We start from the raw sequence: 24,812 nt of genomic DNA, 5'->3' as shown, positions 1-24,812 counted from the left end.
GGATTGGGTTGGGGGATGGGGTTCAGGGTTTGGATTGGGGGTTGGGTTGGGGGATGGGGTTGGGGTTCAGGGTTTGGATTGGGGGTTGGGTTGGGGTTCAGGGTTTGGATTGGGGGTTGGGTTGGGGGATGGGGTCGTGTCAGGAATGGGGTGAGGCCGCGGTCAGTCCCTGTGAGCTGCCGGGGGGGGCGGGGCAGTGGAGGGGCGGGTACTTGCCCTGTGACGGACAGCAGCAGCAACCAATAGAGAGTGTGCCCTTCTGACTGATGGAGTTAGTGACCAATAGGTGCAGAGAGCGCTGTGACGCGCAACCATCAGGCATCAAATGGGAAGCGGGCCCGGAGGCGGGCCTTTCCCCGAGCCCGGCCGATCCCCGGGCAGCCGGCTGACAGCTGATGCAGGAGGCAGGATGAGGCGGCCGGAGGCAGCCTGCTTTGCAACGCTGCTCCTGCTGCAGCAGGCGCTGCTCACTGCAGGTGGGTTAATGCAGGGGGTTAATGCAGGGGATCCTGCTCATTGCATTGGATTGAAAGGCTGGGACCCGGGGCTGGAGAGACCATTGCAGGCAGGTCTGTGTGACAGCTGGGCGCTCCTCTCTGAGGCCCTCAGCATCTGCACCTCAATGGCAGCTCCCTAAAGTCCCACTGCCAGGGCTGACACTGCAGTGCTGAGGGGGTGCGGCACTGTCACAGCTGCTGCCTTCCCCTCTCATTGCATTTGATCATCATCATAGTATCAGCACAGAATTTAGGTCAGCCTCCTGCTCAATGGGGTCCAGTTAAATTTCTCAGTGGATGGCTAAATCATATCCTTGTAAGGTATGGAAGGGGAATGTGGAGGGAGAGCGATATAAGGAAGCAATTAGAAACTGCCTTAACTGTGATTAATATCCTAGACTTAACCATGTGGCAAGGTCAAGGAGGCATCCATGAAGAGAGTAAACTCCTGTTTGTTGGTCCTGCCCAATCTAAACTGGAATACTCCATGATTATAATACATTGATTGATATTTAATATTTATAATATCCTATATTCATACATAAGGACCTGCTCTTTGCAAACAAAAGGAATCTGTTCAAGCTTTGCGCCTTTACCCAGGAGCTTGGGCAGACTATTTGATCATAGAATTTACAGTGCAGAAGGAGGCCATTCAGCCCATCGGGGCTGCACCGGCTCCTGGAAACAGCACCCTACCCAAGGTCAACACCTCCACCCTATCCCCATGGCCCAGTAACCCCATCCAACACTAAGGGCAATTTTGGACACTAAGGGCAATTTATCATGGCCAATCCACCTAACCACATCTTTGGACTGTGGGAGGAAACCGGAGCACCCGGAGGAAACCCACACAAATGTGGGGAGAACGTGCACACTCCGCACAGACAATCGAACCTGGGACCCTGGAGCTGTGAAGCAATTATGCTAACCACTATGCTACCGTGCTGTCCATGTTGCTGCCCATTATTCCCTGTTGCTTTCTCTTTTTTTTTATAAATTTAGATTACCCAATTATTTTTTCTATTAAGGGACAATTTAGCGTGGCCAATCCACCTACTCTGCACATTTTTGGGTTGTGGGGGCGAAACCCACGCAGACACGGGGAGAATGTGCAAACTCCACACGGACAGTGACCCAGAGCCGGGATCGAACCTGGGACCTCAGCGCCGTGAGGCGTTTGTGCTAACCACTAGGCCACCGTGCTGCCCTCCCTGTTGCTTTCTCTATGGCAATCTCTTGGCCACTCCAAGTCGACTTGTCAACCCATCAGCGCCCTTCTCTACCGTGGTAAACATTGTTGTGACCATTTGAAATTTGGCATTCTTTTGGTTGTCCTGACAAGTGCTAGATGAAAAGCTTCAACAACATGTCTCAGAATTGTTACAGTGCAGAAGGAGGCCATTTGGCCCATCGTGTCTGCAGCAGCTCACCAAATGAGCATTATGACTTAGTGCCATTCCCCTGCCTTTCCCCCATATTCCAGGCAGCACGGTAGCACTTGTGGTTGGGCAGCACGGTAGCTCTCGTGGTTGGGCAGCACGGTAGCACAGGTGGATAGCACTGTGGCTTCACAGCGCCAGGGTCTCGGGTTCAATTCCCCACTGGGTCACTGTCTGTGCGGAGTCTGCGCGTCCCCCCGTGTCTGCGTGGGTTTCCTCCGTGTGCTCCGGTTTCCTCCCACAGTCCAAAGATGTGCGGGTTAGGTGGATTGGCCATGCTAAATTGCCCTTAGTGTCCAAAAAAAGGTTAGGAAGGGTTATTGGGTATGGGGATAGGGTGGCAGTGAGGGCTTAAGTGGGTCGGTGCAGACTCGACGGGCTGAATGGCCTCCTTTTGCACTGTATGTTCTATGTCCTATGTACTCCTGCACATTGTTTCTATTCAAATAATCATCTAATGCCCTCTTGAATGCCTCGATTGAACCTGCCTCCACCACACTCCCAGTCAGTGCATTCCCGACCCCAATCACTCGCTGGGTGAAAAGATTTTTTCGCACATCACGATTGCTTCTTTTTCAAATCACCTGTGTCCTCTCGTTCTTGATCCTTTTATGAGCAGGAACAGTTTTTCCCTGCCTACTCTGTCCAGCCCCCTCATGATTTTGAACATCTCTATCAAATCTCCTCTTAACCTTCTTCTCTCCCAGGAGAACAGTCCCGACCTCTCCAATCTATCCTCATAACTGAAGTTTCTCATGCCTGGAACCATTCTTGGAGACCTCTTCTGCGCTCTCTCCAATGTGTTCACATCCTTCCTACAGTGTGGCGCCCAGAACTGTACTCCAGCTGAGGTCTAACTTCCTTTGGGCAGCACGGTAGCGCAGTGGTTAGCACTGTTGCGTCATAGTGCCAGAGTCCCAAGTTCGATTCCCGGCTTGGGTCACTGGCTGTGTGGAGTCTGCATGTTCTCCCCGTGTCTGCGTGGGTTTCCTCCGGGTGCTCCTGTTTCCTTCCACAAGTCCCGAAAGACGTGCTTGTTAGGTAATTTGGACATTCTGAATTCTCCCTCTGTGTACCCGAACAGGCGCCGGAATGTGGAGATTAGGGGCTTTTCACAGTAACTTCATTGCAGTGTTAATGTAAGCCTACGTGTGACAATAAGCTTATTATTATAACTCGTTCTCTGTTCCTGCACACTTTAAGAATTTTACCCCTTATTTTATATTGTCACTCCACGTTCTTCCGACCAAAGTACATCACCTCACACTTTTCCACATTGAATTTCATCTGCTAGTTTGTGTCCTTTGAAGTCCTAATCTTCACAGTTTTTAATACTTTTGTCATCTGCAAACTTTGAAATTGTCCCCATGCACACCAAGATCTAAATCCGTATTATATATCAGGAAAAGCGAGGGTCCCGGTACTGATACCTAGGGGAACCATTACAAACCATCCTCCCTTGCTCTCTCCTTCCTATTACTCAGCCAGTTCTGTATCCATGTTGTTACTGCCCCTTTTATCCCCTTTTCTCTCATTTCAGCAACATCCAATAGATTGGTGATTGATGCCTTTCTCCTTTGTTTAACATGTATCTTTTTAAATCTCTCAAACAGGTCTGGGGGTTAACGAATATTTATATTTCCAAGTTCTGAGCCCTGGAGACATACGCTACATCTTTCAGACTAATCTGGCCAAGGACTTTGGCAGTATGTTTGTAAGTACCGGCGAGTTTTTCAACAATACTGTGGTTCTCCAGACCTCTGCTGACTCAGCCCCCTCCCAGCGTAACAAAGAGTACCGGCCACGTGAACGTTCTTGATCTTCCCATTTCTTGAACTCATTACGGAAGGAAAGGAACCGTTTCCATTTACGAAATGACTTTCAAGCCCTCGGAATGTCCCAAAGCACTTTGCCACCAATGAAGTACTTTTGAAGTGTAGTCACTGTTGTGATGTGGGCAGACAGTGTGTGCAAAGCAAGACTCCACAAACAGAGATAAGATAATAATCTAATAATCTTTATTAGTGTCACAAGTAGGCTTACATTGTCACTGCAATGAAGTTACTGTGAAAATTCCCTTAGTCGCCACATTCCAGCGCCTGTTCGGGTACACAGAGGGAGAATTCAGAATGTCCAATTCACCTAACAGCACGTCTTTCGGGACCTGTGAGAGGAAACCGGAGCACCCGGAGGAAACCCACGCAGACACGGGGAGAATGTGCAGACTCCACACAGACAGTGACCCAAGCCAGGAATCGAACATAGGACCCATGCGCTGTGAAACAACAGTGCTAACCACTGTGCCACCGTGCCGCCCAGATTTTTGTGTGATATTGGTTGAGGGATAAATATTGGTCAGGATATTGGGGAGGATATTGCGCCAGGAACCCGGGTTCAATTCCGGCCTTGGGTCACTGTCTGTGTGGAGTCTGCACGTTCTCCCTGTGTGTGTGTGGGTTTCCTCCGGGTGCTCCGGTTTCCTCCCACAGTCCAAAGGCTTGCAGGTTAGGTGGTGTTACAGGGATAGGGGTGGGGGTTGGGCCTAGGTGGGATGCTCTTTCAGAGGGCTGGTGCAAACTCCTAGACTGTAGGGATTTTGTGACGTGGCAGGTGGGTGTCCTGGTTTGACAACACATCTGACACTCCTTCAGTACTGGTTACATGCTTAAGTCTCTGGAGTGGGGCTGCACACAAAACCTGACTCGGGTGAAATCCCTGTCGCGCTGCTTTAAGGAGTGTCAGGAATGAGCAGAGATAAGGAAGTGAGGGGACAAGATTGTGCCTAAGGTGCTCCCTTTGGGAGTTTATTAGAGCAGTGGGGACTGGTGGACGGGTGCCAGGGGGTGGCCTGTGGGGTTGCGGATGACGAGTCGGGTCCGCTCACAATCGGCGCCATTTTGCATGGCGCGCCCTCTGCTGGTCACCAGCCATGCGCATGCGCGGCCAGGGACCCGGCTATTCTCCGGCCATTTTTGGTGCAGGAGAATATGGGCGTTTGGCGAGGAAGGCCAGTGCTTGTTGCACATCCCTAATTACCCTTCAACTGTGTGGCTTCCTTGGCCATTTCAGAAGCCTTTAAAAGTCAACCACATTGCTGTGGATCTGGAGTCACATGTAGGCCAGACCAGGTAAGCACGGCTGATTTCCTTCCCTAAAGGACATTTGTGAACCAGATGGGCTTTTACGACAAACGACAATGGTTTCATGGTCATCATTTGACTTCTATTTCCAGAGTCCAGTGACAGTGTCACTATGCCCCTGCTTCCACTAGCCACTGGGCTAGTAATCCAGAGGCCCAGGCTCAAGCTTTGGGGATGTGGGTTCAAATCTCACCACGGCAGATGGTGGAATTTAAATTCAATTAATAAAAACCAGAATGGAAAATCAGTGTCCGCCATGGTGACCATGAAACTATCATTGACCAGGGGAGGTGATCTGGTGCCTGTACCTGGTCTGGCCTGACTCCGAGCTACAGGTTGGCTTTTAGCTGCCTTCGGAACTGGCGCAGCAAGGTACTGTTACAGAAAAGTGGGGCAGTTGTGGATGGGCAACAAATGTTGGCCTTCCGGCAATTCCCACATCTCACAAAGACTGGGAAAAAAACATTTGGAATATTGACTTTGCATTTCTTCCCGCAGCACACGAGATACGAGCAGATCTATCTGGTCCCCGCTGACCCACCTCACGCCTGCAGTGACTTAAACAACGGAGCGTTCATTCAGGATCAGATTGGCTTGGTGGAGCGGGGGTAAGTTTTAGCAGCAAGGTTAACACTGGTCCAGAGTAAAGACCTACATTCCACACATCCTGCAGAAAGTCAGTGTTCCAGAATACTTTGCAGCCAATCAGGTACTTCTGAAGTATTGTTGCTATTAGAAACATGGGAACGGCTGGAGGTCATTCTGCCTTTTGAGTCTGTCCTGCTATCCAATCATTGGTTACCATTGATCAGAAACTGAAATGGAATAACCATATTAATACTGTGGCTACAACTGCAGGTCAGAGGCAGCGAATTCTGTGATGAGTAACTCACCTCCTGACCCTCCAAAGCCTGTCCACCATCTGCAAGGCACAAGTCAGGAGTGTAATGGAATACTCTCCCACTTGCCTGGATGAGTGCAGCTCCAACAACACTCAAGAAGCTCAACACCATCCAAGACAAAGCAGCCCACAGATTGCTCCCCCTTCCACAAACACTCAAAAATTCCTCCATCACTGATGAACAGTGGCAGCCGTGTGTACCATCTGCAAGATGCTCTGCAGTAACTCACCAAGGTTCCTTAGACAACACCTTCCAAACCCACGATCACTGCCATCTAGAAGGACAAGAGCATCAGATACCTGGGGACCCCACCACCTGGGGACCCCACCACCTGGAGGTTCCCCTCCAGATCACCCACCATCAATATCACTCCAGAATGACTTGGCTTTAAATTTAAACTTATTCAGGACTGCTCGCCATAGGAAGCAGCTTCTGTCTTATCTCCTCTTTCCACTCTGCAACACTTCAAATCAGATCACCCCTTTATCTTCTAGACTCGGTATAGCACAAGCCTGGCCTGTGAAGCCTGTCTGCCCAGTTGAACTCTTTTAGCCATGGCGAGCCTGTACCACATCTCCACAAAGGTTCCTTCCTTCTAACCCTGTGGGAAATACTCTGATCCGTCTTTATCATAGAATCATAGAACAGTACAGCACAGAACAGGCCCTTCGGCCCTCGATGTTGTGCCGAGCAATGATCACCCTACTCAAACCCACGTATCCACCCTATACCCGTAACCCAACAACCCCCCCCCCCCCCCCCCCCCCCCCCCCCCACCACCTTACTTTTTAGGACACTACGGGCAATTTTTCATGGCCAATCCACCTAACCCGCACATCTTTGGACTGTGGGAGGAAACCGGAGCACCCGGAGGAAACCCACGCACACACGGGGAGGACGTGCAGACTCCACACAGACAGTGACCCAGCCGGGAATCGAACCTGGGACCCTGGAACTGTGAAGCATTTATGCTAACCACCATGCTACCGTGCTGCCCCTAAGTCTTTCTTAGGCCCAAAGTGGCTGGCCCCATATGGAACTCCAACTGCCATATATTTGACAACTCACTTAATCTATCAATGTCCCGTTGCAAGTTTCAGCTCCTTGTTATAATTTAATGCTTATTCATTGAGTAAAGTGGGACCCTGAAGCCAGTCTTTCCTTAACATGGGTTTATTCACAACACTTTGTTTTGAAAATAAAGGGCAGCACGGTAGCATTGTGGATAGCACAATTGCTTCACAGCTCCAGGGTCCCAGGTTCGATTCCCGGCTTGGGTCACTGTCTGTGCGGAGTCTGCAAATACTCCCCGTGTGTGTGTGGGTTTACTCCGGGTGCTCTGGTTTCCTCCCACAGTCCAAAGATGTGCAGGTTAGGTGGATGGCCGTGATAAATTGCCCTTAGTGTCCAAAATTGCCCTTAGTGTTGGGCGGGGTTACTGGGTTATGGGGATAGGGTGGAGGTGTTCACCTTGGGTAGGGTGCTCTTTCCAAGAGCCGGTGCAGACTCGATGGGCCGAATGGCCTCCTTCTGCACTGTAAATTCTATGATAATCCAAAGAACGCAGGTACCAACTCCCTGTTGCTTCCCCCCCCCCCCCCCACTTTCCTTATTCTTATAGATACCTAAGAATAATGCCCGAACCGTTCCTCAATTAATAACAACTGCACTCACTTAGAACTAGAGCATGAACCCTGACAGGATTGCAACATTAACACTCCTGTCTACACTATTTACAGTGTCGCTCAACATGATGTCACCAGCAAGATGGGAGGTGAGGGTCTAGCTTCCTCCATTGCGAAATGTAGTGAAAAGCTGACGACTTATTTACCACTGCTTGGGGGACATCCCGCCAAATAGCCCTATTGCCTATCTTCCACCTCCCAACCAACTCCGTGCTGTTGCAATGCAGGAAGTACAGCAGCCAGTTTGCACACAGTAAGATCCCATGAACAGCGAGATCTCAGCGTCCTGGCCAACATTGCTCTCTTAACTAAACAAAGCCGACTAAATAGTTCCTTGCATTTTTGCTCTTTATGTGACCTTGCTATGGACAGACCAGCTGTTATGTTCCAGTCTGGTAAAGAAAAGCATTGTCTGTGAAGATCTTTGAAACGTCTTGGTGCTGCAAGGCTCCATACAAAGGGAAAGCTTCCAAATGTTTCCATTTATTTACCCCTAACTTGTGCGGCTGGAATCTAAATGGTCACAGTGAACAAATTGATTGGTTTGGATTTTAATAACTTCCATCAGATCATTTGGAAGTCTTGATCTGTCGATTGGATAGTATTAGAATCTCCCTGAGTTCAGGATAATAATCCTCAGCCTAGTTCTTCGATAGATTTTGCTTCTGCACTGTCTTTCTGAGCACCTTTGAGTTGCTGCTTTGATACCACTAGCTCCGCCCCCCCCTGGCGGCTGAGTGGGTTAACCCATGGCGGCACAATAGCACAGTGGTGCTATTTCCTCCGGGTGCTCCGGTTTCCTCCCACAGTCCAAAGATGTGCAGGGTTAGGTGGATTGGCCATGATGAATTGCCCTTAGTGTCCAAAATTGCCCTTAGTGTTGGGTGGGGTTACTGGGTTATGGGGATAGGGTGGAGATGTTCACCTTGTGTAGGGTGCTCTTTCCAAGAGCTGGTGCAGACACGATGGGCCGAATGGCCTCCTGCACTGTAAATTCTATGATAATCTATGATCTGTGTGGGTTTCCTCCGGGCGCTGTGATTTCCTCCCACAATCCAAAGATGTGCAGGTTTGGTGGATTGGCCATGCTAAATTGCCCTTGGGTTAGGTGGGGTTGCTGAGTTACGGGAATAGGGTGGAGGTGTGGGCTTAAGTAGGATCTTTCCAAGAGCCGGTGCAGACTCGATGGGCCAAATGGCCTTTTTCTGTACTGTAAATTCTATGATGGCGTGACGTAACATCACGCTCAGAAAATCAGAACCTCAACCATTGGACACCCATCCCTGCTGAGGGGTGGATATCGGGGCAGGCTTGGCCGCAGTGGCCGAAGGTCCAACCTGCAGATGAGGACCTCGGCCCCCTTGTCCGAGGCTTTGAAGAGAGTGGAAAGTGTACTCACAGCGAGAGAGAGCCCTTCAGAAGAAGAGGGGGAGGAGTTGGGAATCAGTGAAATATGTTTGTGTGTCTCTGTGTCCCGCAGGGCCTGCTCGTTCTTGTCCAAAGCTCGGGTTATTCAGGAACACGGTGGCAGGGCGGTGATCATCTCGGACAACATGTATGACAACGACAGCTCGTATATTGAGATGGTGCAGGATGGCACGTCCAGGGACAGCGAGATCCCAGCACTGTTCCTCCTCGGGAAGGATGGGTGAGTTGGGCTTTGGCCGGCAGTGAGAACTTCTTTGTCCACACTGGGGCTAACATCCCCACTAACATCTGGAAAAGGGACATCTCGCGGAACTGGATGTGTAAACCGGAAAATATCAACCAAGCAGGGAAGTTACGCTGAACCTTTCTAGAACTCTGATTAGGCCACAACGAGAGAGTTGCACCCACTTCCTGTCACCATACATTAGGACTTCCAGGAAGGGTGGAGCGGAGGTTTACCAGGACGGTTCCAGGAGTGAGGGATTTTAGCTCCAAGGTTAGATTGGAGAATCTGGATTTGTTCCCCTTGGAGCAAAGGTGCTGGGGAGAAATTTGATAGAGGTGATTATGATGAGGTAGACAAATAAAAGCTGTGCCCATTAATTGATAGGACAGGGACTCGGGACACAGATTTAAGATTTTGGGAAAGATGCAAGGGGTATGTGAGGAAGAACGTTTACACAGTGGGGTAATGAGTTGGAACAGTACAAGGGTCCCATTTTGGGCCCTGTATCTAAGGAAGGATGTGCTGGCCTTGGAAAGGGTCCAGAGGAGGTTCACAAGAATGATCCCTGGAATGAAGAACTTGTTGTATGAGGAATGTTTGAGGACTCTGGGTCTGTACTTGTTGGAATTTAGAAGGATGAGGGGGGGATCTTATTGAAACTTACAGAATACTACAAGGCCTGGATACAGACTCTGGGTCTGTACTCCTGACCCACTCCTGACATTGTGGGGCTATTTAGCACACTGGGCTAAATCGCTGGATTTGAAAGCAGACCAAGGCAGGCCAGCAGCACGGTTCGATTCCTGTAACAGCCTCCTCGGATAGGCGCCGGAATGTGGCGACTAGGGGCTTTTCATAGTGACTTAATTGAAGCCTACTCGTGACAATAAGCGATTTTCATTTTTCATACTCGTTGGAGTTTAGAAGGATGAGGGGGGATCTTATTGAAACTTACAGGATACTGCGAGGCCTGGATAGAGTGGACGTGGAGAGGATGTTTCCACTTGTCGGAAAAACTAGAAGCAGAGGACACAATCTCAGACTAAAGGGACGATCCTTTAAAACAGAGATGAGGAGGAACTTTTTCAGCCAGAGGGTGGTGAATCTGTGGAACTCTTTGCCGCAGAAGGCTGTGGAGACCAAATCACTGAGTGTCTTTAAGACGGAGATAGATAGGTTCTTGATTAATAAGTGGATCAGGGGTTACGGGGAGAAGGCAGGAAAATGGGAATGAGAAAAATATCAGGCAGGATTGAATGGCGGAACAGACTCGATGGGCCGAGTGGCATAATTCTGCTCCTATGTCTTATGGTCTTCAGGGTGGTGGAAACAGGCGGTGAATGATTTCAAAGGGAAATTGGATGGGCGGTTGAATGAAATTACGCTGCAGTGGGGGAATGGAACTGACTGGATTGCACGAGAGAGTCGGCAAGGACTCCATGGGCCAATTGGCCTCCATAAGTACTATTATGACTTGATATTTATACCGCCCACACCCACTCCCTCTCCCTTCTGCCAGTTGAAATATGGATTCCAGTAGAAATAAAATAATCTGGAAATAAAAAGCTGCGATCTATAAGCGATCATGAATTGTGGTGAACCAACAATACCAACTCCCAATACTTCCAGCTGCACAGGGGCACCAGACAAGGATGCCCACTGTCCCCGCTGCTGTTCGCACTAGCAATCGAACCGCTAGCAATCGCGCTCAGGGCAGCAAAAAATTGGAGGGGGATCCGAAGGGGAGGTAGAGAGCACAGAGTCTCACTCTATGCGGATGATCTGCTCCTCTATATCTCGGACCCACAAAGCAGCATGGACGGAATCATAGCGCTCCTGAAAGAGTTTGGAGCCTTCTCGGGCTACAAACTCAACATGAGCAAAAGTGAGATCTTCCCAGTACACCCGCAAGGGGGGGGGGGGGGGCAGCACTAAAGGGGCTGCCGTTCAAACAAACCCGAAATAAATTCCGCTACCTGGGGATCCAAATAGCCCATGACTGGAAAGGGATCCACAAATGGAACCTCACCAGCCTGACGGAGGAAGTTAAAAAGGACCTGCAAAGATGGATCACACTCCCGCTCTCCCTCGCGGGGAGAGTCCAGACGATCAAAATGAACGTACTGCCCAGGTTCCTTTTCCTGTTTAGATCCATTCCGATCTACATCCCCAAGGCCTTTTTCAAAGCGCTGGACAAACATATCATGGCGTTCGTATGGGGGGGTAAAAATGCTAGGATCCCAAAGAAGGTCATACAAAAAACAAAATCCAGGGGGGGGCTAGCCCTCCCGAATCTACAATTCTACCACTGGGCGGCAACAGCCGAGCGAGTAAGGGGATGGATCCAGGAGCCAGAAGCAGAGTGGGTGCGTGCGGAGGAGGCCTCCTGCATGGGAACCTCCCTCCGGGCCCTCGCCACGGCAGCACTCCCATCCCCACCCAAAAAACACTCCACCAGCCCAGTGGTGACAGCCACCCTCCAATCCTGGAACCAACTGCGGCAGCAATTTGGCCTGTACAAAATGTCGGACAAGGCTCCCATCTGCAACAACCATAGGTTCAAACCAGCACTGACTGACGCCACCTTCAAAAGGTGGAGGCAGGACGGGGGGACACTGACAGTCAGGGACCTATACACGGACGACAGGATCGCAACACTGGACGAACTGACAGAGAAATTTCAGCTAGCTGGGGGGAACGAGCTACGGTACCTGCAGCTCAAAAACTTCCTACGAAAGGAGACAAGGACGTACCCACAACCGCCACGACAGACACTATTGGAAGACCTACTGGACGCAAGTATCCTAGAGAAAGGGAACTGTAGTGACATGTATGACCGACTGGTAGATAGGGACGACACCGTACTGGACGCAACAAGAAGGAAATGGGAGGACGACCTGGGGATGGAGATAGGGTGGGGACTCTGGAGCGAAGCACTGCATAGGGTCAACTCCACCTCCACGTGCGCAAGGCTCAGCCTGACGCAACTAAAAGTGGTACATAGAGCCCACTTAACGAGAAACCGTATGAGTAGGTTCTTCCCGGAGGTGGAGGACAAATGTGAGCGGTGCCAGAGAGGCCCGGCCAACCACGCCCACATGTTCTGGTCTTGCCCCAGACTTGTGGAGTACTGGACAGCCTTCTTCGAGGCTATGTCCAAAGTGGTGGGGGTGAGGGTGGAGCCATGCCCGATAGTGGCGGTCTTCGGGGTTTCAGACCAGCCAGATCTATTCCTGGGGAGGAGGGCGGACGCCCTTGCCTTTGCCTCCCTGATTGCCCGCCGTAGAATCCTGTTTGGCTGGCGGTCAGCAGCACCGCCCAGAGCTGCAGACTGGCTGTCCGACCTCTCGGAATCTCTCCAAATGGAGAAAATCAAATTCGCCATCCGAGGGTCGGACGACGGCTTCCACAGAACGTGGGAGCCATTCATGCAACTGTTCCGGGACCTGTTTGTGGCCAACGTACATGAGGAAGAATAGTCGGGTGGCCAAGAACCAGGGGAAAATGGACGGGAATCGGGGGAAGGTAGCCGGGGGGAGGGGGGCTACGGGCTCGGAATGGGGGTTTGATGGCAAGCCAAGGCCCAAAACCAAACTATAAATAAATGCCTATAAACATGTGCCTCGGCCATATTGGGGAATGTAAAATATGTATGCTGGCTAAAGGGGGCGGCCACAATTATTGTTAGGAAGATGCTTACCTGTAAATATTCATGTTAAATTTTTGTGTTTTCCTTTTTTTTTCTCTCTCTCTAATAACTTGTAATTTGTCATATATAAAATATGAAAACTCAATAAAAAAACATTTATAAAAAAATGAATTGTGGTGAAAACTAAAATGCCCACCAGCTGGGAATTTGTTCAATGAGGGAGGGTGGAGTTTAAGGTGATTGGCAAATGAACATGAGGCAACATAAATTTTTGTTCTACTGTGGGAGGAAACCCATGCAGAAACTGGAAGTGCAAACTCCACACACAAAGTTACCCAAGACCGGAATTGAACACGGGTCCCTGGCACTGGGAGGCAGCAGTGCTAAACATAGTTCCACCCAAATAAAACTGGTTAATTATCTAATTTCTACAGCCCCCTCTTTAACTCACCGCACTCTGTATATTTATAAACACACACACATACAAACATAGAAGGGAAAGAGGGGTGTAAAATAATGATGAAAGTAAAAGGATGAGTCTTTGTTTCAGATGAATGTCTTCCAGTTAGATCATTCTTTCAGACAAATGTTATTCTTTTAGCCTGTAATGGTTTTCACTGCAGACTAGAAGGCATTTGAGAGAGAGAGAGGGTTTCTGCTTTCAGGGTCTCGAAGCTTCAGCCTTCAGACAATAGGCAGCAGAGCAGAAAGAGAGAGCTGTTTCCACGCAGAGGGTCCACAAGCTTCTCCTTAGTTCGCTCTGAAAACGGACAGGAACCAGTTACTGTCAGTTGCCAGGCAGAATACTGTCCCTGGCCAATCCATTGGCCACCAGCCAACCAATTGAATCAAATCCCTCCAATCTGCTGGATGTCATAAATTCTGGGTTCTTCTGCCCAAAATACAAAACTTCATTACTATACTGTACTACTTTGACACTTTGAGATCCTTACTTCCTCTGCTCAAGTTAATGGTATGTCTCCATTAACGATCCATGGACCAGAAATGTTAAAGACAAAGTGCAGCATGAAAGGCAGCACGGTAGCACAAGTGGATAGCACTGTGGCTTCACAGCGCCAGGGTCCCAGGTTCGATTCCCCGCTGGGTCATTGTCTGTGTGGAGTTTGCACGTTCTCCCCCTGTCTGCGTGGGTTTCCTCCGGGTGCTCCGGTTTCCTCCCACAGTCCAAAGACGTGCAGGTTAGGTGGATTGGCCATGCTAAATTGCCCTTAAAAAAGGTTGGGAGGGGTTATTGGATTACGGGGACAGGGTGGAAGGGAGGGCTTAAGTAGGTCGGTGCAGACTCGATGGGCCGAATGGCCTCCATTCTGCATTGTAAATTCTATGTTCTATGTAAATACAAGAAACAGGAACTAAGGGAATCAACAGGAAGTGTCCTTACAATGGAGACAGTGCATTGAGACTAGTTGTAGAGTTCTTTCGGAGATCTGACACAGGCACGATGGGCCAAATGGCTTCATTCACCATCAGCCTATTAGTCCGAATGAATTTTTTGATGAAATGTTGCCCGGGTCACCGTTAGAGCACTGGATGCAATTTTTAATGTCCCCTTATTGAAGGGGCCTCTCCCAAACTAATGCAAGTCCAGTTTGTACAATGTGACTGGAGACTGACGCGGTTTTCTTTCCCCACTGGGCAGGTACATGATCAGACGATCGTTGGAGTTGCATGGCCTCCCGTGGGCTGTGATCTCGATACCGGTGAACGTGAGTGGGATCCCGTCATTTCAGCTCAAACAGCCACCATGGACCCTCTGGTGAACACCGATCTTGGTCTCGACCTACCCGTTTGCACTAGTCCTGTTTTCCTATAGATTCTCTCCCAATCAAATGAAGAATTTGTGATGTCAGTGGTTTCACACTTTATTTAATAAATAAATTGTTCACTTTCACCCCCTCCCTGGTGTCTTCCTCGCTCCAGAGGTACCGTCTCCTGTGGGAGCACCGGTTCATGACTATACTCACTCTCGTCTTCATCTGTTCTTCAACAAGTGGACCCAGGTGCTGACTACTCAGGGAGCATCATCAAATCCTGTCCTAATTCCTGCTTTGACCAGCCATAAAAAATTTTTTTTTCTTGTATTCATTTATGGGCTGTGAGCAACTCTAGCATTGGAACCCAGGTTCCCAGTCCAGCGACAATACTACGCCACTCCATCCCCTAACTGTGGTTACAAGAGCAGGTCAGAGGCTAGGAAATCTCCAGAGAGTATCCCAACTCCCCAAAGCCTGTCCACCATCTGTTATGGGCCAGGGTTTAGAGAACCCCAAAGTGTAGCATGGACTTCACCTGACCCACAACTTTTACTAGATTGTGGTATGGGGAGCACACGGCCCACTCTACAGGCGTGGTACAGCAGAAATGGAAAAGTATTTTTTTTAAAGCAAAACAATTTATTCTATGAACTCAAGTTAACCTTTTTAAAACATAGTGAACATCTTAGCAACTATTCGTTCAAATACAACCCCCAAAGAATACAACACTAAGTAATCCTTTAAGCTTTCCTTTTAACATCCATACAACTCAAAACACCTTTGACCAGAAGCACATCAGGTTAAAGTCACTACTGTTATTAGTTTTAAATCACCACGATCGATTTACAGTCTTTAGATTACAGAGAGAGATTCATACACCTTCTGGCTGTGACTGAAGCTATCCTGCTCTGTCTGGCTTCAGCTCCAACACTGAAAACGAAACCAAAACACACCCTGCAGCAAACAGCCCAAAAGCAAAGCAAAAATCTGACAGACAGCCCAGCTCCACCCACTCTCTGACATCACTGCAGTAGTAAACACCCATTTCTTAAAGGTACTCTCACTACAGATATTTAATTACACAATTATTTCTCAAAGGTACTCCCACATGATACATCTACAAGGCACAAGTCAGGAGTGATCTACAAGTCATCCATTTGCCTGGATGAGTGCAGCCCCAACAACACTCAAGCTCGACACCATCCAGGACAAAGCAGCCCCGCTTGATTGCTCCCCCTTCCAGAAACATTCAAACCCTCCACCACCGACGAACAATGGCAGCCGTGTGTACCATTGACAAGATGCACTTCAGTAACTCACCAAGATTCCTCAGACAGCACCTTCCAAACCCACGACCATCTAGAAGGACAAGAGCAGCAGATACCTGGGAACCCCACCACCTGGAGGTTCCCCTCCAAGTCACTCACCATCCTGGCTTGGAATATAGTCTTGCCTTTAATCACGGGGTTAAAATCCCGGCACTCCCTCCCTAACAGCAGTCTGGGTGTACCTACACCATAGGGACTGCTCAAGGCGGCAACTCACCACCACCTTCTGAAGGGCAATAAATGCCAGTGATGTCCACATGTAAATGAATAAAAAGACGTGCACTAGCCTTTGCAGCAACACTCATCCATTGAGATGGTCTGTGATGTTTTATTTACTTTTTAAACACCCCCCCCCCTCCCTCCCCCGGAAATTGTGCATGTGTGTTTTTTCACAGCTGGACATTTGCCAAGAGCAGCAAACTGAATAAAGACAACAGCAAGACTCGGGATAGACCACAGGCTTCATTGTGTTTTTCAAACCTTTATTGAGTACATGCAACACCACACCTCCAGAGCTTTGAGAGGCTGCAATGATTTGATTGGCAGCTAACACATCGCTGACCCAAGTCACAACCTATCTTAAAGCAAAGTATTTATAAAGAATTTCTCTCTAGCTTATACGGCACAATTAAAAAAGGTTCCGCAAAATCTCTCCTCCCCACCACCAGCAGCAGCACCATTTTCGACTGGGGGGGGTGGGGGGGGAGGAGCTAGCTGGAGTCTGTCTCCATACTCCACGTACGCGCTCTTCCCACTGTCAGGTACTGTACATCACCCCCCCCCCCCCCTCCCCTCCTTCCTCTGCTCTCCCAGACCTCCCTTGCAGGGCTCCTGAGCACGATCACTGCTCAAAGCCTGGCACACCCATCAGTCCTGCTCCGTGCTGTTTGAGTGACATGACAATGGATGCAGCGTCCCACTCACTCCTGACTTCCGAGAAGCTGGCTACATCACAGACTAATCTACCATGGGTTTATGCTGATAGGGTGAGAGATGGAGAGAATTGGGGAAAAGGCTTGTGGAGCACAAACCCAACAGCGGGGCTGAAATGTCCATTTCTCGGCTGCATAACTAGGTAAACCAATCATGTCGTTTCATACCCAGTGCCTGCTCCCATGGCCTCCCACATCTGCACAGGCAGAAGAGGGGCCTTGAGTATGGTGACAAGTAAAGAATTATCCAGGCCCTGGGTGTCGGAGGATCACAGACCATGCAGATGATAGCATTCCCTCAGATTGACGGAGACATCTCGGAAGAAGCTGCTCCGACATATCATGCCTTCGACCGAGTCAATGGGGTGCCCCACCTCATTCCCAAGACAGAAAGTGGGATAGAAACACGTGGACATAGACACCCATCCCACACCCAGAGACTTGATAGGGACTCACACAGCAAGACATGAGCAGACAAAAGAGATACACACATACCCAGACATAGAGACCCACACACAGACAAGAAGAGAAACCCAGACACAGACAGCATAGACACACTCACAGACCCCAACAAACAGTTAACAGACCACCAGGCACAGACAGAAACCCACACAGGCACTCAAACAAAGGCATGCAGACATCATGTTCACACAAGCAGACATCACGCTTCCACACGCAGACATCACGCTCCCACATGCAGTCATAGTGTTCATACAAGCAGACATCACGCTCACACAAGCAGACATGCTCGCACATGCAGACCAGACATCATGCTAGCACACGTGGACATGCTCACGCAGACATCATGTTCACACATGCAGACGTCATGCGCGAGCACGCAGACTTCATGCTCGCACACGCAGACCAGACATGCTCACACAGACCAGACATGCTCGCACACGCAGGCATCATGCTCGCACACACAGGCATCATGCTCGCACACGCAGGCATCATGCTCGCACACGCAGGCATCATGCACGCACGCAGGCATCATGCTCGCACACGCAGGCATGTTCACACAAGCAGACATCATGCTCACACACATAGATATCATGCTCACACACATAGATATCATGCTCACACACAGATATCATCCTCACACACATAGATATCATGCTCACACACAGATATCATGCTCACACACATAGACATCATATTCACATAGGCAGTCACGTCGCACACAAGCTGAAATGGGGCTGAATGCACTTTTGATCTGTTGAAAATTCCCTTACAGCTGGAGAGTGTTACACCACAATAGAATGCAATAGTTAGCCTCACAGTGAACAGAATCCACTCTCCGTCCTCCCCAGTTCCTCATCCCTTACTTACTCTTCGAATACCTCATAATATCCCCAAACCTCTCCAGTGTAAGAGTCCCAGTCTGAGCTTTGATGGCAGGCTATTGCACTGGGGGGGGGGGGGGGGGGGCATCACCGAAGAACCGATGCTTCTGGCGGGATACACTCAATCCTCACAGGACAGGGTTAGAAACACCGACCGTGGCTCAAATCCATCTCGCTGCTCCTCCATGCCCCACCCCCACAGTCCCCTGCACTGCCAATCGACCAACCAACAACCCAAACTCAGGCCCGTGACCGCCTGTAGGTCACAACACCGCCATCAGCGGGCGGTCTACGGAGACAGGGAGTACCAGCACGCACCCGCAACGTGCGGAGGGGGCCATCAGCAGAGGGCGGCCTGTCCCTTAGCAAGAGAAGGTGGGGAGAGGGTAGAGGGCAGTGATGGGGTGCAGCCTCCTGCTCGTGCCTTCTGCAACAACAACCCCCTTCCCAGAACAGCGATTATTGTTTCCCTCCCATGGAGCAGCTGGTGTGATTAATTGACCAGCCTGCCCATGAGTTAGAGCAAGTGCTTTGTACAGAGATGTGTGTTGATTAATGGATCCGAGGTGTGATTATTGCATTGGTGACAGAGGTGTTTCCGAACAGCCCCCTTCCAGTTGAATTTTCCATTCTGCATCTGCCTTACACGTCTGTCATTTCGTCTTCAAGCTCAGCGCTCTCCGCGTCGGCCTCGATCTCCTCCTCTTCCTCGGAGGTCAGGTCAGGGTCATCCGCCTGAGCCACGCACTTGGGACAGGAGCAGATGAATAGATAATTGTCCCTTCAAAAATAACACAGGTGTCAGCCACAACCCAGGTTAGATACAGAGTAAAGCTCCCTCTACACTGTCCCCATCAAACACTCCCAGGGCAGGTATAGCACGGGGTTAGATACAGAGTAAAGCTCCCTCTACGCTGTCCCCATCAAACACTCCCAGGATAGGTACAGCACGGGGTTAGATACAGAGTAAATCTCCCTCTACACTGTCCCCATCAAACACTCCCAGGACAGGTACAGCACGGGGTTAGATACAGAGTAAAGCTCCCTCTACGCTGTCCCCATCAAACACTCCCAGGACAGGTACAGCACGGGTTAGATACAGAGTAAAGCTCCCTCTGCACTGTCCCCATCAAACACTCCCAGGACAGGTACAGCACGGGGTTAGATACAGAGTAAAGCTCCCTCTACACTGTCCCCATCAAATGATTCCCAGGACAGGTACAGCACGGGGTTAGATACAGAGTAAAACTCCCTCTACACTATCCCTATCAAACACTCCCAGGACAGGTACAGCACGGGGTTAGATACAGAGTAAAGCTCCCTCTACACTATCCCTATCAAACACTCCCAGGACAGGTACAGCACGGGGTTAGATACAGAGTAAAGCTTCCTCTACGCTGTCCCCATCAAACACTCCCAGGACAGGTACAGCACGGGTTAGATACAGAGTAAAGCTCCCGCTACACTATCCCTATCAAACACTCCCAGGACAGGTACAGCACGGGGTTAGATACAGAGTAAAGCACCCGCTACACTGTCCCCATCAAACACTCCCAGGACAGGTACAGCACGGGGTTAGATACAGAGTAAAGCTCCCTCTACACTGTCCCCGTCAAACTCTCCCAGGACAGCTACAGCACAGTGTTAGATACAGAGTAAAGCTCCCTCTACACTGTCTCCGTCAAACACTCCCAGGACAGGTACAGCACGGGGTTAGATACAGAGTAAAGCTCCCTCTACGCTGTCCCCATCAAACAGTCCCAGGACAGGTACAGCACGGGTTAGATACAGAGTAAAGCTCCCTCTACACTGTCCCCATCAAATGATTCCCAGGACAGGTACAGCACGGGGTTAGATACAGAGTAAAGCTCCCTCTACACTATCCCTATCAAACACTCCCAGGACAGGTACAGCACGGGGTTAGATACAGAGTAAAGCTTCCTCTACGCTGTCCCCATCAAACACTCCCAGGACAGGTACAGCACGGGTTAGATACAGAGTAAAGCTCCCGCTACACTATCCCTATCAAACACTCCCAGGACAGGTACAGCACGGGGTTAGATACAGAGTAAAGCACCCGCTACACTGTCCCCATCAAACACTCCCAGGACAGTGACAGCACGGGGTTAGATACAGAGTAAAGCTCCCTCTATACTGTCCCCGTCAAACTCTCCCAGGACAGCTACAGCACAGTGTTAGATACAGAGTAAAGCTCCCTCTACACTGTCCCCGTCAAACACTCCCAGGACAGGTACAGCACGGGGTTAGATACAGAGTAAAGCTCCCTCCACACTGTCCCCATCAAACACTCCCAGGACAGGTACAGCACGGGGCTAGATACAGAGTAAAGCTCCCTCCACACTGTCCCCATCAAACACTCCCAGGACAGGTACAGCACGGGGTTAGATACAGAGTAAAGCTCCCTCCACACCCTGGGGGGCAGGGACGAGGTCGGGAGGGTGGGGGGCCGTGAAAAAGGAGCAGTGAGGAGGTTATGGTGGTGGTTGGGGGAGGGAGGGGAGAGAGAGAGAGAGAGAGAGAGAGAGCGAGAGAGAGGAGAGAGATGGATGTGGAAACAGTACCTGAGGATCCGGTGTCGTGTGTGTCTGCTCCGATCTCGTTGGCAGCAGTCCAGATATGTGATGCACACCTCCTGTGAAAACACAATACATCCGCCGTCAATTCCTTATCCTCCACCCCACTCCGACATCATCACTCGATACACACCGAGAAACAGGAGGCGACCATTCAGCCAACAAGACTTATACAATCAGATCCCGGCTGAATTTACCCACAAGAGGTTCTGTAACCCTCAGGTTTTCTGGAAAGGTCACCATCAATCCCAGTTTTAAGATGATTCACCAGTAGTGAGGAAGGAAAATCCATGAACAGCTGGGGTAATAAACACGAACCAAGCTGGCAATGTCTGCAGAATCACCTGCTAATGGGCTGGGAGGAGATTACAGGAACCTAACCAACAGATACCATTGCTGATTGTCGTAAGTTGGGAGAGCTGTCGCATGGACTAGCCAGTAACAGCCTGACATAGTCATACTCACAGAATCATACCTTACAGACAATGTCCCAGACATCGTCACCACCATTCCTGGGTATGTCCTGTCTCACTGGCAGGACAGACCCAGCAGAGGTGGCAGCACAGTGGGATACAGTCGGGAAGGAGCTGCCCGGGCAGCACAGTGGGATACAGTCGGGAAGGAGCTGTCCGGGCAGCACAGTGGGATACAGTCGGGAGGGAGTTGCCCTGGGAGTCCTCAACTTCGACTCTGGACCCCATGAAGTCTCACGGCTTCAGGTTAAACATGGGCAAGGAAACCTCCTGCTGATTCCCACGTACCGCCCACCATCAGCTGATGATTCAGTACTCCTCCATGTTGAACACCACTTGGAGGAAACACTGAGGGTGGCAATGGCACAGAATATGCTCTGGGTGGAGGATTTCAATGTCCATCACCAAGAATGGCTCGGTACCACCACAGACCGAGCTGGCCGGGTCATAAAGGATATAGCTGCTGACTGGGACTGCAGCAGGTGGTGAGGGAACCAACAAGAGGGAAAAAACATTCAAATAAAAGCAAATTGCTGCGATTGCTGGAAATCTGAAATAGAAATTGAAAATTCTGGATAAACGCAGCAGGTCTGGCAGCATCTGTGGAGAGAGAAACAGTTTAATGTTTCGAGTCCATAAGACCCATCTACAGATCTGAAAAGAGATAGAAATGTGATGAGTAATACAAAAGCAAATTACTGCGGATGCTGGAATCTGAAACAAAAGAGAAAATGCTGGAAAATCTCAGCAAGTCTGGCAGCATCTGAAGGGGGAGAAAAGAGCTGACGTTTCAAATCGGACTCGAAACATTCGCTCTTTTCTCTCCCTACAGATGCTGCCAGAATTGCTGAGATTTTCCAGCACTTTCTCTTTCGTGATGAGTAATATACTTGGAGACGGAGTGGGCAGAATGAGAAAAGCGATAGGTCAGAGCTGAGAAGTGGACTCAAAAGGTCAGCAGTGGGTCACTGGATCGCTAAGAACCATCTCTATTCTCTCTCCCGCTTTCACCCCCAGCACCAGCCACTGGCCTTGACTGTTAAATACAGCATGGATACAGAAGCTGGGCCATTCCTGGGCAGTTTGATTCAGTTACCTTGAACCACAAAGTTGATGTATATCATGCTTACAAAGGCAGGCACTTCCTGCAATGAGCCTTTACCTCTCCGGCTTTGATGTCGCGGAGTGCAGTCAGGTGGAGGAGGAAGTTGTTTTCTGGGAAGGAGGTTTCAGCGTTGGGATCACAGCTGTGGTTACCTGCAACAGAGGAGGGTCAAAGGTTACAGCCCCACCCAAACTCAACATTCTCACCTCCATCTTTCACCTTAAGGAACAGGAACTGTGCCAGTGAACAAAAGATGGTTCTTTCAATAAAGCTCCCTCGACACTGTCCCCATCAAACACTCCCAGGACAGGTACAGCACTGGGTGAGATACAGAGTAAAGCTCCCTCGACACTGTCCCTATCAAACACTCCCAGGACAGGTACAGCACGGGGTTAGATACAGAGTAAAGCTCCCTCAACACTGTCCCCATCAAACACTCCCAGGACAGGTACAGCACGGGGTTAGATACAGAGTAAAGCTCCCTCTACACTGTCCCCATCAAACACTCCCAGGACAGGTACAGCACGGGGTTAGATACAGAGTAAAGCTCCCTCTACACTGTCCCTATCAAACACTCCCAGGACAGGTACAGCACGGGGTTAGATACAGAGTAAAGCTCCCTCAACACTGTCCCCATCAAACACTCCCAGGACAGGTACAGCACGGGGTTAGATACAGAGTAAAGCTCCCTCTACACTGTCCCTATCAAACACTCCCAGGACAGGTACAGCACGGGGTTAGATACAGAGTAAAGCTCCCTCAACACTGTCCCCATCAAACACTCCCAGGACAGGTACAGCACGGGGTTAGATACAGAGTAAAGCTCCCTCAACACTGTCCCCATCAAACACTCCCAGGACAGGTGCAGCACAGGGTTAGATACAGAGTAAAGCTCCTCTACACTATCCTCTTCACACACTCCCAGGACAGGTATGGCACGGAGTCTGGGCGGCATGGTAGGACAGTGGTTAGCAGTATTTCTTCACAGTGCCAGGGTCCCAGGTTCGATTCCCGGCTTGGGTCACTGTGTGGGGCCTGCATGTTCTCCCAGTGTCTGTGTGGGTTTCCTCCGGGTGCTCCGGCTTCTTCCCACAAGCCCCAAAAGATGTGCTGTTAGGTGAAGTGGATTCGGAATTCTCCCTCTGTGTATCCAAACAGACACCGGCATGTGGCGACTAGAGGATTTTCACAGTAACTTCATTGCAGTGTTAATGTAAGCCTACTTGTGACACTAATAAAGATTATTATTATTAAAGGATACAGAGTTAAATTGTAAAGAATAAAACTGTATCGCCACTAAGTTGATTCAGACCCTGGTTACTTACAGCAACTTTGCAAGGTGTACAGGCCGGATCCCTCGCAGTTCAGGAATTCTCCGCTCTCTGTGGAGGAACAGAGCTGTCAGTCCAGCAATTTACACCCCCACCCCACACACCTCCCCTCACCCCTTCTCCCCTTCAACTTGTTACTCAGCCTGGACAGGTTGAATATACAAATACACAGAATTGTACAGGGGGCTGAGGGGTTTCAGACATGAGGAAACAATCGCTGGGATATGGGGAGTGAGCCTCAGTGAATTGCTCTTCCAAATGGCCAGTGTGGACTCAATGGGCCGAATGGTCCCCCTCTGCACTGTCCCATTCCACAATTCTAGACTGGAGAAGCCAGAATTGTTCTAAGAGAGAATGTTGGATGTTCTAAATTACGAAAGGTATTGATAAAATAGTCAAGGTAGAACTGTTTTGAATGACAGTAAGGTGGGTGACTGGGTTTCAGAGATTTAGGGTGGGATTCTGCCGTAACTGGCGGGGCGGACAACTCCGGCGCGAAGGAGTGGCGTGAACCACTCTGGAGTCGGGCCGCCCCAAAGGTGTGGAATCCTCCGCACCTTTAGCAGCTAGGCCGGCCCCGGAGTGGTTTGCACCCTGCCGGCCGGCGGGGAAAGGGGTTGGCGCCATGCCAACCGGCGCCGAAGGGCCTCCGCCGGCCGGCGCATGCGCGGCAGTGCCAGCGTGTGTTGGCATCATCCCAGTGTATGCGCGGGAGGGTTCGTCTCCGCATCGGCCATTGCGGACTGTTACACCAGCCAACATGGAGGAATAGAGTGCCCCCGTGGTACAGGCCCGCCCATGGTACAGGCCCGCCCGCGGATTGGTGGGCCCCGATTGTGGGCACCTCCCGGGGCCAGATTCCCCCCCCCCCCACGAGGCCGCCCATGCTGCCAGGTCCCGCTGGTAAGGACCTACTCTAATTTACACCGGCGGGACTGGCAAAAAACGGGCGGCAACTCGGCCCA

At 50.2% G+C, this 24,812-nt stretch overlaps 2 protein-coding genes across 2 annotated transcripts in view; one reads left to right on the top strand and one right to left on the bottom strand.

Moving 5' to 3' along the window:
- The first annotated feature begins 341 nt into the window (after positions 1-341).
- Positions 342-14,883, top strand: LOC119963814 (protease-associated domain-containing protein 1-like). The gene is made up of 5 exons (XM_038793120.1): positions 342-476; positions 3,550-3,650; positions 5,575-5,684; positions 9,144-9,311; positions 14,627-14,883. The coding sequence occupies exons 1-5, from the start codon at positions 410-412 to the stop codon at positions 14,745-14,747; spliced, it is 567 nt and encodes a 188-aa protein (XP_038649048.1). The 5' UTR covers positions 342-409; the 3' UTR covers positions 14,748-14,883.
- A 1,647-nt stretch (positions 14,884-16,530) lies between these two features.
- Positions 16,531-24,812, bottom strand: part of smyd5 (SMYD family member 5) — a 59,568-nt gene continuing 51,286 nt past the window's right edge. Inside the window, exons 13-16 of the mRNA XM_038792942.1 lie at positions 23,842-23,898; positions 22,574-22,668; positions 20,927-20,997; positions 16,531-19,125 (exon numbers count right to left, since the gene is read on the bottom strand). Of these exons, the coding sequence (XP_038648870.1) occupies positions 18,987-19,125; positions 20,927-20,997; positions 22,574-22,668; positions 23,842-23,898 (362 nt within the window). The 3' untranslated portion in view covers positions 16,531-18,986. The remainder of the gene's footprint in view (positions 19,126-20,926; positions 20,998-22,573; positions 22,669-23,841; positions 23,899-24,812) is intronic.

Source organism: Scyliorhinus canicula, chromosome 3 (assembly GCF_902713615.1).
Source record: "Scyliorhinus canicula chromosome 3, sScyCan1.1, whole genome shotgun sequence".
In the NCBI taxonomy this organism is placed as follows: Eukaryota; Metazoa; Chordata; class Chondrichthyes; order Carcharhiniformes; family Scyliorhinidae; genus Scyliorhinus; species Scyliorhinus canicula.
The sequence above is the reverse complement of the archived record's forward strand: the minus strand, read 5'-3'. Positions and strand labels throughout refer to the sequence as shown.

What these genes read in the sequence shown, in the direction of transcription:
- LOC119963814 (XM_038793120.1), top strand. Translation starts at nt 410, where the DNA reads ATGAGGCGGCCGGAGGCAGCCTGCTTTGCAACGCTGCTCCTGCTGCAG. An exon ending in GCAGGCGCTGCTCACTGCAG is followed by an intron (nt 477 to 3,549) that starts GTGGGTTAATGC and finishes TCTCTCAAACAG; the next exon opens with GTCTGGGGGTTAACGAATAT. An exon ending in AGGACTTTGGCAGTATGTTT is followed by an intron (nt 3,651 to 5,574) that starts GTAAGTACCGGC and finishes TTCTTCCCGCAG; the next exon opens with CACACGAGATACGAGCAGAT.